General features: G+C 47.0%; 1 protein-coding gene across 1 annotated transcript in view; it reads right to left on the minus strand.

Annotated features, from left to right (window-relative positions):
• The window catches only part of LOC109881165 (laminin subunit alpha-5-like), a 272,787-nt gene that overhangs the window by 1,367 nt on the left and 255,267 nt on the right, over positions 1–16,153 (minus strand). Inside the window, 8 exon segments of the mRNA XM_031803671.1 lie at positions 3,676–3,795; positions 4,045–4,269; positions 4,549–4,708; positions 6,428–6,580; positions 6,832–7,036; positions 10,453–10,622; positions 13,661–13,790; positions 14,534–14,698. Of these exon segments, the coding sequence (XP_031659531.1) occupies positions 3,676–3,795; positions 4,045–4,269; positions 4,549–4,708; positions 6,428–6,580; positions 6,832–7,036; positions 10,453–10,622; positions 13,661–13,790; positions 14,534–14,698 (1,328 nt within the window).

A 16,153-nucleotide genomic window follows, 5' to 3' on the forward strand; every position in this document is an offset into this window, starting at 1 on the left:
CAGACGTGTCACCCATTGAGCATGTTTGGGATGCTCTGGATCGACCTGTTAACCTTCCAGTTCCCGCCAATATCCAGCAACTTCACACAGCCATTGAAGAGGAGTGGGACAACATTCCACAGGCCACCAATCAATGACTGGGGGGATCCTAGATGTTTTTTGACCATGGTATTCCCTTACGACCAGGGATGAATCTATTTATGAACATTTAAGTTGATAGATTTCCCAAAGAAGCATTGCATCGGGCTGTATTGCCTGCATGTATAGTAACATTAGCAGCCCCCACAACTCAAAACATCTTCCCGTGGCCAGCCCCCCCAACCCAAAACATCTTCCCGTGGCCAGCCCCCCCAACCCAAAACATCTTCCCGTGGCCAGCCCCCACAACTCAAAACATCTTCCCGTGGCCAGCCCCCCCAACCCAAAACATCTTCCCGTGGCCAGCCCTCACAATCCAAAACATCTTCCCATGGCCAACCCCCCCAACCCAAAACATCTTCCCGTGGCCAGCCCTCACAATCCAAAACATCTTCCCGTGGCCAACCCCCCCAACCCAAAACATCTTCCCGTGGCCAACCCCCCCAACCCAAAACATCTTCCCGTGGCCAACCCCCCCCAACCCAAAACATCTTCCCGTGGCCAGCCCCCACAACCCAAAACATCTTCTCGCGGCCATGCCCCCCCCCCCCCAACCCAAAACATCTTCCCGTGGCCATGCCCCCCCCCAACCCAAAACATCGTCCCGCGGCCATGCCTCCTACAATTTAGTGCCGGTTTGCTTCGTTCTACTACACTGACTGTCCTCCTTCCCCAGTGGTTAGCATGCTATTTCAAGTGCCAGTAGAATAGGGGTTTGCGGCCCGGCCCGGTCAGCCATACAGGAATGGAACTCATACATTACATGGCTACTTCACAGTCCCTTCACCGTGGTCACTCTCCAGCGGATGTTTCTCTTTCCCCCACTATCCATACATTTGGTTCTATTGCTTACATTGGATGTGAGATCATTTATGGCATGCATGCCCAATGTAGACATACGGTATCATGCGATTAGAATTGGCCTCGTGGGCGTGTCCAATGCATTTGTACACGTGGGCGTGTCATGTTTAGCAAATCCTCACACGTTGTTTACATTTGAATTGATACTGTTAGAACGAGGAAATGCAGTCACACATCTAAGAGAACGTGGGAATCATTTGATAATAACTTAGAAAGGAAACAAAAGGCTGACCCAGAGCAAAGTGGGTTTGTCTTTTCATGAATTAACCATGTGGAAGGATGCCAGATTAGACTCGTAATGAGGCTAACCATGTGGAAGGATGCCAGAGTAGACTCTAAATGAGGCTAACCATGTTGAAGGATGCCAGATTAGACTCGTAATGAGGCTAACCATGTGGAAGGATGCCAGATTAGACTCGTAATGAGGCTAACCATGTGGAAGGATGCCAGATTAGACTCATAATGAGGCTAACCATGTGGAAGGATGCCAGATTAGACTCGTAATGAGGCTAACCATGTGGAAGGATGCCAGATTAGACTCGTAATGAGGCTAACCATGTGGAAGGATGCCAGATTAGACTCGTAATGAGGCTAACCATGTGGAAGGATGCCAGAGTAGACTCTAAATGAGGCTAACCATGTTGAAGGATGCCAGATTAGACTCGTAATGAGGCTAACCATGTGGAAGGATGCCAGATTAGACTCATAATGAGGCTAACCATGTGGAAGGATGCCAGATTAGACTCGTAATGAGGCTAACCATGTGGAAGGATGCCAGATTAGACTCGTAATGAGGCTAACCATGTGGAAGGATGCCAGATTAGACTCGTAATGAGGCTAACCATGTGGAAGGATGCCAGATTAGACTCGTAATGAGGCTAACCATGTGGAAGAATGCCAGATTAGACTCGTAATGAGGCTAACCATGTGGAAGGATGCCAGATTAGACTCATAATGAGGCTAACCATGTGGAAGGATGCCAGATTAGACTCATAATGAGGCTAACCATGTGGAAGGATGCCAGATTAGACTCGTAATGAGGCTAACCATGTGGAAGGATGCCAGATTAGACTCATAATGAGGCTAACCATGTGGAAGGATGCCAGATTAGACTCATAATGAGGCTAACCATGTGGAAGGATGCCAGATTAGACTCGTAATGAGGCTAACCATGTGGAAGGGTGCCAGATTAGACTACTACAGCTACTGTACATGCCGTCATGAAATTGATTAGTGCCCTAGCCTTGTAATGAAGATAGGCTTTAAGGATGACATGCTCAGGAGAGTGACATTATTAATAAATATCACCGTCACGAGGGTGTGCAGAAAATGAATATGTTAAGGTTAATTTAATTTAAATTTAAAATACATGTTGCTTGAAATAAAGTTGAAATTTGTTTGCTTCATGTTATGCATCATCCTGGTGTAATTATATGCAGTTCAACATTATCACCATAAGGTGTCAGCGCTGGCATTTGTATTACTGTCTAGCTCTACTAGCTACGTGTAAACAAACAGCTAGCTGGGTCTCGTAACGTGAGGAGGATAATACAAGTGAAGTGTACCTATGATGAAAATTACAGGCCTCTCTCATCTTTTTAAGTGGGAGAACTTGCACAATTGGTGGCTGACTAAATACTCTAGCACATGCTAGAGGTTCATTACGACTACAGTATGTTTCTTAATGGACATTAAGTGGGTCGGCTGGTAGCCTAGCGGTTAGAATGTTGTGCTAGTAACCGAAAGGTTGGTGGATCGAATCCCCGAGCTGACAAGGTAAAAAGCTGTCGCTCTGCCCCTGAACAAGGCAGTTAACCCACTGTTCCCTGGGGCGCCGAAGACGTCGATTAAGGCAGCCACCCGCACCTCTCTGATTCAGAGGGGTTGGGTTAAATGCGGAAGACACATTTCAGTTGAAGGCATTCAGTTGAACAACTGACCCCATTCCAATGCACCTGGGTAAAACATAGTTGTGTTTTGGAGGAAGAAGACAGAGAGCTAGGAGAGACAGATTGGCGAGGGGTTGATTGTGAGGTAATTAGTGCTGCTAGCTAACTTTTGAACAATGTGGCCATTAAACATTGGACTCGTACACTAGCTACATTTAGTTTAGTTATATTGATGGCTGTCGTGAGATAAATTAATCTAGCTAGCTAGCTAATGAGGTAAGCTGATCTTTCTCGAACTTGAAAGCACACTAGCTTTGCGGGTTATTTTCTGTGCTAGCCAAATGTAGCTAACACCACCAGGGAAAATGGATAATAAAAAGGGAAACTAACATTATTCGAACGTTTGTTTAGTGGAACGAACTGGTAGCAACAAGTCAATGTGTGTATATAACTAGTTTTGTTCAGTTTATTTTGGTTACGATAATTGTCCTTTTGAGCTAGCTAGCCAACTAACAAAGCAATCATGGCGCCGGTTGATGTTTACTGGAGGAACCTTTTGGTTTATATGCATATAGAGAGTGTTATTGTTTTGACAGTTGAAAAGCTCTACAGTATCTCCATCGGGGGGGGGGGTCTCTCACCTGGTGCTCCACCCAGGTACACAGCCTAATTATATGCAGTTCAACATTATCACCACAAGGTGTCAGCGCTGGCATTTGTATTACTGTCTAGCTCTACTAGCTACGTGTAAACAAACAGCTAGCTGGGGGGGGGGGGGGTCTCTCACCTGGTGCTCCCCCCAGGTACACAGCCTCCTTGGCCCCTGATGGTCGGCCTTGTTTGGGCCCCACACTGTGTTCACTGGCTGTATCCACATGGAGTTGGAGCACGTTGCTCTTCTTCACAACTACAGGGAAAACAACCAGAACACAACATATCACTCGCCAATCAACCAATCAATTAACCAAAAAATACAATTATTCGAGACTTTTAAACATTAATATCATATTGTTGCAAATCTCGAATGACAGGACATTACAATGCTAAAGAAGGTGGAACTATGAATTCCTTTAAACATCAATGTGTGTGTGTGTGTGTGTGTGTGTGTGTGTGTGTGTGTGTGTGTGTGTGTGTGTGTGTACAATATAACACTCACTTTTAATACTGTGCCAGCGTCCGTCACACAAGGACTCCTCTGGTGTGAAGGAGGTATAGAACTCTCCGCTGCCACGGTTTACTGTGACAGTTACGGCTCCCTGATAGAGGTAGAGGCTGAGCTGTTGTCCAGCCCTGGAACCAGCATGCAGCAGGAGACCAGAGTCTGACACCGGCCTGACCTCCAGCTGGACCTCCAGGTCCCGGCCCAACATCAGGGACTCATCTAGACAGAGAGAGGTTATTCAGACTCAGACTTGACACGGTCATGTGTCTTTTGTTGTTGTCTCAAAGTTCTGGAATTCTTAATTTTTTTTCATCTGTTATTTTCTTGATGGGTTGCAAACCTCACCCCCCTTCCCCAAATCAACATCCCAAATTTTAAAGATCATTGTAAAAAAAAAAAATCCAATCCAACATTTTCAAGAGTAGCCAAGTGAATCAAAATGGTTTCAGAGAGAGTGTTACAGAGTTAGACAGCGAGAAGAGACGAGATCGTCTATACCTATAGCCATGAGTCCTCCCTGGGAGGAGAAGTATGCCCCAGGCTGCAGAGCGGTCTGGAAGCAGGGTACAACCCCCAGGCTGGCGGAGGGACTGGCTGGGCTCTCCTCATTCAGCTCCAGGTCCCTCACACAGCCCACAAACCCTCCTGAACCTGGCATCTACATGGAGGGAAACACACCATTGTTAAGGAACTAAATACCAGAGTGTTATGTCTTCCTTTATTCATTTATATTGTATGTATTACTTAATTCCTCTTTCCTCTCTTTCCTCAAAACAGAATAGGAGAATAATCAGAGAGGGGAGGGAACTTGGACCTTCTCGGAGAAGGAGACGAGGAGATACAATGAAAAAGAAAGACAAATTTGGTATTGATATGTCTAATTCTAAATTATTCTGCTGAAAATGGGATGTGAGGAAAGGAGAGTAAAGGAGAGTAAAGGAGGGGAAAGGAGAGTAAAGGAGAGGAAAGGAGAGTAAAGGAGGGGAAAGGAGAGTAAAGGAGAGGAAAGGAGAGTAAAGGAGGGGAAAGGAGAGTAAAGGAGGGGAAAGGAGAGTAAAGGAGGGGAAAGGAGAGTAAAGGAGGGGAAAGGAGAGTAAAGGAGGGTAAAGGAGAGTAAAGGAGAGTAAAGGAGGGGAAAGGAGAGTAAAGGAGAGTAAAGGAGGGGAAAGGAGAGTAAAGGAGAGTAAAGGAGAGTAAAGGAGGGGAAAGGAGAGTAAAGGAGAGTAAAGGAGGGGAAAGGAGAGTAAAGGAGAGTAAAGGAGGGGAAAGGAGAGTAATGGAGAGTAAAGGAGGGGAAAGGAGAGTAAAGGAGAGTAAAGGAGGGGAAAGGAGAGTAAAGGAGAGTAATGGAGAGTAAAGGAGGGGAAAGGAGAGTAAAGGAGAGTAAAGGAGGGGAAAGGAGAGTAAAGGAGAGTAAAGGAGAGTAAAGGAGGGGAAAGGAGAGTAAAGGAGGGGAAAGGAGAGTAAAGGAGAGCGGAGGAAAGGCTGAATTACTGAGAGGAAAGGAGAGTGGAGCAGAGCAGAGGAAAGGCTGAATTACTGAGAGGAAAGGCTGAATTACTGAGAGGAAAGGAGAGTGGAGGAAAGGCTGAATTACTGGGAGGAAAGGAGAGTGGAGCAGAGTGGAGAAAAGGCTGAATTACTGAGAGGAAAGGAGAGTGGAGGAAAGGCTGAAATACTGAGAGGAAAGGCTGTATTACTGAGAGGAAAGGAGAGTGGAGGAAAGGCTGAATTACTGAGAGGAAAGGAGAGTGGATGAAAGGCTGAATTACTGAGAGGAAAGGAGAGTGGAGGAAAGGCTGAATTACTGAGAGGAAAGGAGAGTGGAGGAAAGGCTGAATTACTGAGAGGAAAGGAGAGTGGAGGAAAGGCTGAATTACTGAGAGGAAAGGAGAGCGGAGGAAAGGCTGAATTACTGAGAGGAAAGGAGAGCGGAGGAAAGGCTGAATTACTGAGAGGAAAGGAGAGTGGAGGAAAGGCTGAATTACTGAGAGGAAAGGAGAGCGGAGGAAAGGCTGAATTACTGAGAGGAAAGGAGAGTAGAGGAAAGGCTGAATTACTGGGAGGAAAGGAGAGTGGAGCAGAGTGGAGAAAAGGCTGAATTACTGAGAGTAAAGGAGAGTGGAGCAGAGTGAAGGAAAGGCTGAATTACTGAGAGTAAAGGAGAGTGGAGGAAAGGCTGAATTACTGAGAGGAAAGGAGAGTGGTGCAGAGTGGAGGAAAGGTTGTATTAGTGAGAGGAAAGGAGAGTGGAGCAGAGTAGAGGAAATGAGAGTGGAGCAGAGTAGAGGAAAGGCTGAATTACTGAGAGGAAAGGAGAGTAGAGGAAAGGTTGTATTACTGAGAGGAAAGGAGAGTAGAGGAAAGGTTGTATTACCGAGAGAAGTGAGCTGGTGAGTCCTGAGGGAACTCCTCCGATGTAGAGAGGGGAACTGAGCTGGTTCTTCTCCCCCCCTGAGACCCTCTTAGACTGGGCATCGATCCCATCAACAATCAAACCGACCTTCTCTCCCTCCCTCTTCACAAACACCTGAACAAACACACACAAGTCAGATACACATAAACCTCAGTCTAAATCTTGATTTAAAAATCAGGAAAAAAGGGACAAAGCGACGATGAGACAGTCTGGCAACATACGACAGATGCTTCCGTACTGCAGAGCAGGGCTTGCAAGGAAGCATTCACCTGTTGTATTCGGTGCATGTGATGTTTATATTTTTATATCTAAATACAAGGATCTGATCCACGTGACAATGATCATGTCTTTATTACATGACATACCGTGTGCCACTGTCCGTCGTTGCACTTCCTGTGGCTGCGGATGGTGGTCTTCCTCTTCCCTCCGTTGATGAGGAGGAGCAACAGGTGACCGTCTGAGACAGAGAGGGTCATCACAGAGCTGCTACTAGAACGTTCTGGTGATCCTGACACATAGAACACCAGGCCGTCTGACGAGTTCACACGCAGACCCATGGAGATGTGAGGCCTGGGGGGAGAGAAGGGGACAGGTGAGTTACAGGTGGTAGAGACGGGACAGGTGAGTTACAGGTGAGTTACAGGTGGTAGAGACGGGACAGGTGAGTTACAGGTGAGAGAGACGGAACAGTGACAGGTGAGTTACAGGTGAGAGAGATGGGACAGTGACAGGTGAGTTACAGGTGGTAGAGAGACGGAACAGTGACAGGTGAGTTACAGGTGGTAGAGACGGGACAGTGACAGGTGAGTTACAGGTGGTAGAGACGGGACAGTGACAGGTGAGTTACAGGTGGTAGAGACGGGACAGTGACAGGTGAGTTACAGGTGGTAGAGAGACGGAACAGTGACAGGTGAGTTACAGGTGGTAGAGACGGGACAGTGACAGGTGAGTTACAGGTGAGAGAGATGGGACAGTGACAGGTGAGTTACAGGTGGTAGAGACGGGACAGTGACAGGTGAGTAACAGGTGAGAGAGATGGGACAGTGACAGGTGAGTTACAGGTGGTAGAGACGGGACAGTGACAGGTGAGTTACAGGTGGTAGAGACGGGACAGTGACAGGTGAGTTACAGGTGGTAGAGACGGGACAGTGACAGGTGAGTTACAGGTGAGAGAGATGGGACAGTGACAGGTGAGTTACAGGTGGTAGAGAGACGGAACAGTGACAGGTGAGTTACAGGTGAGAGAGATGGGACAGTGACAGGTGAGTTACAGGTGGTAGAGACGGGACAGTGACAGGTGAGTTACAGGTGAGAGAGATGGGACAGTGACAGGTGAGTTACAGGTGGTAGAGACGGGACAGTGACAGGTGAGTTACAGGTGGTAGAGACGGGACAGTGACAGGTGAGTTACAGGTGGTAGAGACGGGACAGTGACAGGTGAGTTACAGGTGGTAGAGACTGGACAGTGACAGGTGAGTTACAGGTGGTAGAGACGGGACAGTGACAGGTGAGTTACAGGTGGTAGAGACGGGACAGTGACAGGTGAGTTACAGGTGGTAGAGACGGGACAGTGACAGGTGAGTTACAGGTGAGAGAGAGATGGGACAGTGACAGGTGAGTTACAGGTGGTAGAGACGGGACAGTGACAGGTGAGTTACAGGTGGTAGAGACGGGACAGTGACAGGTGAGTTACAGGTGGTAGAGACGGGACAGTGACAGGTGAGTTACAGGTGGTAGAGACGGGACAGTGACAGGTGAGTTACAGGTGAGAGAGATGGGACAGTGACAGGTGAGTTACAGGTGGTAGAGAGACGGGACAGTGACAGGTGAGTTACAGGTGAGAGAGATGGGACAGTGACAGGTGAGTTACAGGTGGTAGAGAGACGGGACAGTGACAGGTGAGTTACAGGTGGTAGAGAGACGGAACAGTGACAGGTGAGTTACAGGTGGTAGAGATGGGACAGTGACAGGTGAGTTACAGGTGAGAGAGAGACGGGACAGTGACAGGTGAGTTACAGGTGGTAGAGACGGGACAGTGACAGGTGAGTTACAGGTGGTAGAGACGGGACAGGTGAGTTACAGGTGGTAGAGACGGGACAGTGACAGGTGAGTTACAGGTGAGTTACAGGTGGTAGAGACGGGACAGTGACAGGTGAGTTACAGGTGGTAGAGACGGGACAGGTGAGTTACAGGTTGTAGAGACGGGACAGTGACAGGTGAGTTACAGGTGAGAGAGATGGGACAGTGACAGGTGAGTTACAGGTGGTAGAGACGGGACAGTGACAGGTGAGTTACAGGTGGTAGAGACGGGACAGTGACAGGTGAGTTACAGGTGGTAGAGACGGGACAGGTGAGTTACAGGTGGTAGAGACGGGACAGTGACAGGTGAGTTACAGGTGAGAGAGATGGGACAGTGACAGGTGAGTTACAGGTGGTAGAGAGACGGAACAGTGACAGGTGAGTTACAGGTGGTAGAGACGGGACAGTGACAGGTGAGTTACAGGTGGTAGAGACGGGACAGTGACAGGTGAGTTACAGGTGAGAGAGATGGGACAGTGACAGGTGAGTTACAGGTGGTAGAGACGGGACAGTGACAGGTGAGTTACAGGTGAGAGAGACGGGACAGTGACAGGTGAGTTACAGGTGAGAGAGATGGGACAGTGACAGGTGAGTTACAGGTGGTAGAGACGGGACAGTGACAGGTGAGTTACAGGTGAGAGAGACGGGACAGTGACAGGTGAGTTACAGGTGAGAGAGATGGGACAGTGACAGGTGAGTTACAGGTGAGAGAGATGGGACAGTGACAGGTGAGTTACAGGTGGTAGAGACGGGACAGTGACAGGTGAGTTACAGGTGAGAGAGATGGGACAGTGACAGGTGAGTTACAGGTGGTAGAGACGGGACAGTGACAGGTGAGTTACAGGTGAGAGAGATGGGACAGTGACAGGTGAGTTACAGGTGGTAGAGAGATGGGACAGTGACAGGTGAGTTACAGGTGAGAGAGATGGGACAGTGACAGGTGAGTTACAGGTGGTAGAGACGGGACAGTGACAGGTGGTAGAGAGACGGGACAGTGACAGGTGAGTTACAGGTGAGAGAGATGGGACAGTGACAGGTGAGTTACAGGTGAGAGAGATGGGACAGTGACAGGTGAGTTACAGGTGGTAGAGACGGGACAGGTGAGTTACAGGTGGTAGAGACGGGACAGTGACAGGTGAGTTACAGGTGAGAGAGATGGGACAGTGACAGGTGAGTTACAGGTGGTAGAGACGGGACAGTGACAGGTGAGTTACAGGTGAGAGAGATGGGACAGTGACAGGTGAGTTACAGGTGGTAGAGACGGGACAGTGACAGGTGAGTTACAGGTGGTAGAGATGGGACAGTGACAGGTGAGTTACAGGTGAGAGAGATGGGACAGTGACAGGTGAGTAACAGGTGGTAGAGACGGGACAGTGACAGGTGAGTTACAGGTGGTAGAGACTGGACAGTGACAGGTGAGTTACAGGTGGTAGAGACTGGACAGTGACAGGTGAGTTACAGGTGGTAGAGACGGGACAGTGACAGGTGAGTTACAGGTGAGAGAGAGACGGGACAGTGACAGGTGAGTTACAGGTGGTAGAGACGGGACAGTGACAGGTGAGTTACAGGTGGTAGAGACGGGACAGTGACAGGTGAGTTACAGGTGGTAGAGACCGGACAGTGACAGGTGAGTTACAGGTGGTAGAGACGGGGAAAGGGATTGGTTACTGGCCATGTGCGATAGCATCAATTCTGCTCCGTCACTGATCACAGATTGAGCAGCCTGTCTGATCTACAAATAATACTGAGCGGTTATTTAGGATGCAAGGTAATCTGCAGTCGCCGACTGCAATGTAGCCGATCTCAAACACCACTCTAGCTGAATTCCAAATAGACTCCTAGCCCTACACCCTAGATAGTCCTAGATCCCAGAGGACCAGATATGGGGTACTGGTACTAGTACTCACGTCCTGCTGAAGGCCTCGGGCAGCGTGTCGTAGCGCTGGTGGCTGTGGGAGGAGCCACTGAAATGCAGAGCTCCGACTTCCTGATTCGCCAGCTCCCCCTGGCAGGACTCCCTGGCACTGCGGCTCCTCCCCCCTGACACACCACCACCCGCCGGCTTCCTGTGTTTACCCTGTAGAGGTAGGGAGGGGGGGGGGAGGAAAGAGAGAATATCAGAGTGAGTTGTTGTAAAAGACCAGGTCAACGGGTAGATAGAGAGTTATTCATCCACTGGTACAGTACATGGTCTAAAGTATGTGGACAGCCCTTCAAATGAGTGGATTCAGGCTATTTAAGCCACACCAGTTGCTGACAGGTGTATAAATTAAAGTACACAGCCCTGGAACCTCCATAGACAAATATCGGCAGTAGAATGGCCCTTACTGAAGAGCTCAGTGACTTTCAACTTGGCACCGTCATAGGATGCCACTTTTCCAACAAGTCAGTTTGTCAAATTTCTGCCCTGCTAGAGCTGCCCCGGTCAACTGTAAGTGCTGTTATTGTGAAGTGGAAACATCTAGGAGCAACAACGGCTCAGCCGCAAAGTGGTAGGCCACACAAGCTCACAGAACGGGACCGCTGAAGCGTGTAGCGAGTTCAAGTGTCCTTGGTTGCAAACTGTTCGTCAGAATCTTCATGAACTGGGTTTCCATGGCCAAGCAGCCGCACACAAGCCTCAGATCACCATGCACAATGCCAAGCGCTGGCTGGAGTGGTGTAAAGCTCTCCGACATTGGACTCAAGGAGCAGTGGAAACGCTTTCTCTGGAGTGATGAATCACTCTTCTTCATCTGGCAGTCCGAGGGACGAATCTGTGTTTGGCAAATGCCAGGAGAACGCTACCTGCCCCAATGCTTAGTGGCAACTGTAAAGTTTGGTGGAGGAGGAATAATGGTCTGGGCTGTTTTCCATGATTCGGGCTAGGCCCCTTAGTTCCAGTGAAGGGAAATCATAACGCTGCAATGTTCCAACATCTAGTGGAAAGCCTTCCCAGAAGAGTGGAGGCTGTTATAGCAGCAATGTTCCAACATCTAGTGCAAAGCCTTCCCAGAAGAGTGGAGGCTGTTATAGCAGCAATGTTCCAACATCTAGTGGAAAGCCTTCCCAGAAGAGTGGAGGCTGTTGTAGCAGCAATGTTCCAACATCTAGTGCAAAGCCTTCCCAGACGAGTGGAGGCTGTTATAGCAGCAATGTTCCAACATCTAGTGGAAAGCCTTCCTAGAAGAGTGGAGGCTGTTATAGCAGCAATGTTCCTACATCTAGTGGAAAGCCTTCCCAGAAGAGTGGAGGCTGTTATAGCAGCAATGTTCCAACATCTAGTGGAAAGTCTTCCTAGAAGAGTGGAGGCTGTTATAGCAGCAATGTTCCAACATCTAGTGGAAAGCCTTCCCAGAAGAGTGGAGGCTGTTATTGCATGAAAGGGCGAGGGGACCAACTCCATATTAATTGCCATGATTTTGGAATGAGATGTTCAACGAGCAGGTGTATATGAATGTTAAACACTGAAAATGTGATGGAGACTAACTGTGAAGTGAACATCGGCATTGGAGACTGAGACACATGCGTACACACACACAGACAGCCATTCATACTAAATAATATACTGTATATCTCTGGTGGCAGGTGAACCCACTCGATACAGAGTGAATGTGCTATATTACAGTAATATACTGTATATCTATGGTGGCAGGTGAACCCACTCAATACAGAGTGAATGTGCTATATTACAGTAATATACTGTATATCTCTGGTGGCAGGTGAACCCACTCGATACAGAGTGAATGTGCTATATTACAGTAATATACTGTATATCTCTGGTGGCAGGTGAACCCACTCGATACAGAGTGAATGTGCTATATTACAGTAATATACTGTATATCTCTATGGTGGCAGGTGAACCCACTCGATACAGAGTGAATGTGCTATATTACAGTAATATACTGTATATCTCTATGGTGGCAGGTGAACCCACTCGATACAGAGTGAATGTGCTATATTACAGTAATATACTGTATATCTCTGGTGGCAGGTGAACCCACTCGATACAGAGTGAATGTGCTATATTACAGTAATATACTGTATATCTCTGGTGGCAGGTGAACCCACTCGATACAGAGTGAATGTGCTATATTACAGTAATATACTGTATATCTCTGGTGGCAGGTGAACCCACTCGATACAGAGTGAATGTGCTATATTACAGTAATATACTGTATATCTCTGGTGGCAGGTGAACCCACTCGATACAGAGTGAATGTGCTATATTACAGTAATATACTGTATATCTCTGGTGGCAGGTGAACCCACTCAATACAGAGTGAATGTGCTATATTACAGTAATATACTGTATATCTCTATGGTGGCAGGTGAACCCACTCAATACAGAGTGAATGTGCTATATTACAGTAATATACTGTATATCTCTGGTGGCAGGTGAACCCACTCGATACAGAGTGAATGTGCTATATTACAGTAATATACTGTATATCTCTATGGTGGCAGGTGAACCCACTCGATACAGAGTGAATGTGCTATATTACAGTAATATACTGTATATCTCTATGGTGGCAGGTGAACCCACTCGATACAGAGTGAATGTGCTATATTACAGTAATATACTGTATATCTCTATGGTGTCAGGTGAACCCACTCGATACAGAGTGAATGTGCTATATTACAGTAATATACTGTATATCTCTATGGTGGCAGGTGAACCCACTCGATACAGAGTGAATGTGCTATATTACAGTAATATACTGTATATCTCTATGGTGGCAGGTGAACCCACTCGATACAGAGTGAATGTGCTATATTACAGTAATATACTGTATATCTCTATAGTGTCAGGTGAACCCACTCAATACAGAGCGAATGTGCTATATTACAGTAATATACTGTATATCTCTATAGTGGCAGGTGAACCCACTCGATACAGAGTGAATGTGCTATATTACAGTAATATACTGTATATCTCTATAGTGGCAGGTGAACCCACTCGATACAGAGTGAATGTGCTATATTACAGTAATATACTGTATATCTCTATAGTGTCAGGTGAACCCACTCAATACAGAGCGAATGTGCTATATTACAGTAATATACTGTATATCTCTATAGTGTCAGGTGAACCCACTCAATACAGAGCGAATGTGATATTGTCAGATCAGGTACCTTAGGCCTCTTCTGGCGTGGGAGTGTGGCCAGGATCTGCTGAGGTTTCTTGGCAGCAGGACAGTCTAGAGGAACGTCGATGTTCTCCTTAGCATTCATCAGGTTCATCACCATCTGAGAAGGCTTGTCTCTGTAGAGTACAGTCGTTATAGTGCTGTCAGCCCGTTGCCATGGGCTACAGTTACAGTTATAGTCTTACACACAGTGGTATATATCACATCTAGTCTTAGAAAATTTGCTTCTGATCTAGTAGTATTAGCAACATATCCATCTCTAAATTTAAACTGCAAAACTCATGTAATCCTCCCTACTTTCTCTGCTCTGTCTACTCCTGTGCTCTTAACCCCATCTTTTGTTCACCTCTTGATTAACAGGTTGCGAAGACAGCCGGTAAGGTTGCTATGGCAGCTGGTAAGGTTGCTATGGCAGCCGGTAAGGTGGCTATGCAAGCCGGTAAGGTTGCTATGGCAGCCACTAAGGTTGCTATTGCAGCCGCTAAGGTTGCTATGGCAGCCACTAAGGTTGCTAAGACAGCCGGTAAGGTTACTATGATAGCCGGTAAGGTTACTATGATAGCCAGTAAGGTTACTATCCTTTTGATAAACAAGGTGCTAAGACAGACGGTAAGGTAAGTTAAGGTTACTATGGCAGCCAGTTAGGTTACTAACCTCTTGATGAAAAGGGTGCTAAGACAGCCGGTAAGGTTACTATGGCAGCCAGTAAGGTTACTATCCTTTTGATAAACAGGGTGCTAAGACAGACGATAAGGTAAGGTAAGGTTACTATGGCAGCCAGTAAGGTTACTAACCTCTTGATGAACAGGTTGCTAAGACAGTCGGTAAGGTTACTATGGCAGCCAGTAAGGTTACTAACCTCTTGATGAACAGGTTGCTAAGACAGCCGGTAAGGTTGCTGAGGCTGTTGTCAGGTGTTCCTCCCAGGTAGACCCCTCCAGGTAGTAGTAGCGCCTTGCTGCTGGCCCCTCCACGACCAGTATCCCCAGCCTTCTCCAGGACGTCATCCACATAAAGACGTAACCTACAGCGACACAAACCACGACACGACATCAGCAACACGTCAGAGACACAAACCAACAACACAAGATATCAGCAACACGTCAGAGACACAAACCAACAACACAAGATATCAGCAACACGTCAGAGACACAAACCAACAACACAAGACATCAGCAACACGTCAGAGACACAAACCAACAACACAAGACATCAGCAACACGTCAGAGACACAAACCAACAACACAAGACATCAGCAACATGTCAGAGACACAAACCAACAACACAAGACATCAGCAACATGTAAGAGACACAAACCAACAACACAAGACATCAGCAACATGTCAGAGACACAAACCATGACACAAGACATCAGCAACATGTCAGAGACACAAACCAACAACACAAGACATCAGCAACATGTCAGAGACACAAACCAACAACACAAGACATCAGCAACATGTCAGAGACACAAACCAACAACACAAGACATCAGCAACATGTCAGAGACACAAACCAACAACACAAGACATCAGCAACATGTCAGAGACACAAACCAACAACACAAGACATCAGCAACATGTCAGAGACACAAACCAACAACACAAGACATCAGCAACATGTCAGAGACACAAACCAACAACACAAGACATCAGCAACATGTTAGTGACAAACAAACACAAATCAGCAACATGTCAGAGACACAACCAACAACACAAGACATCAGCAACATGTCAGAGACACAAACCAACAACACAAGACATCAGCAACATGTCAGAGACACAAACCAACAACACAAGACATCAGCAACATGTCAGAGACACAAACCAACAACACAAGACATCAGCAACATGTCAGAGACACAAACCAACAACACAAGACATCAGCAACATGTCAGAGACACAAACCAACAACACAAGACATCAGCAACATGTCAGAGACACAAACCAACAACACAAGACATCAGCAACATGTCAGAGACACAAACCAACAACACAAGACATCAGCAACATGTCAGAGACACAAACCAACAACACAAGACATCAGCAACATGTCAGAGACACAAACCAACAACACAAGACATCAGCAACATGTCAGAGACACAAACCAACAACACAAGACATCAGCAACATGTCAGAGACACAAACCAACAACACAAGACATCAGCAACATGTAAGAGACACAAACCAACAACACAAGACATCAGCAACACGTCAGAGACACAAACCAACAACACAAGACATCAGCAACATGTCAGAGACACAAACCAACAACACAAGACATCAGCAACATGTCAGAGACACAAACCAACAACACAAGACATCAGCAACACGTCAGAGACACAAACCAACAACACAAGACATCAGCAACATGTCAGAGACACAAACCAACAACACAAGACATCAGCAACATGTCAGAGACACAAACCAACAACACAAGACATCAGCAACATGTCAGAGACACAAACCAACAACACAAG

The sequence above is a fragment of the Oncorhynchus kisutch genome, linkage group LG24 (genome assembly GCF_002021735.2).
Source record: "Oncorhynchus kisutch isolate 150728-3 linkage group LG24, Okis_V2, whole genome shotgun sequence".
NCBI classification, from domain to species: Eukaryota; Metazoa; Chordata; class Actinopteri; order Salmoniformes; family Salmonidae; genus Oncorhynchus; species Oncorhynchus kisutch.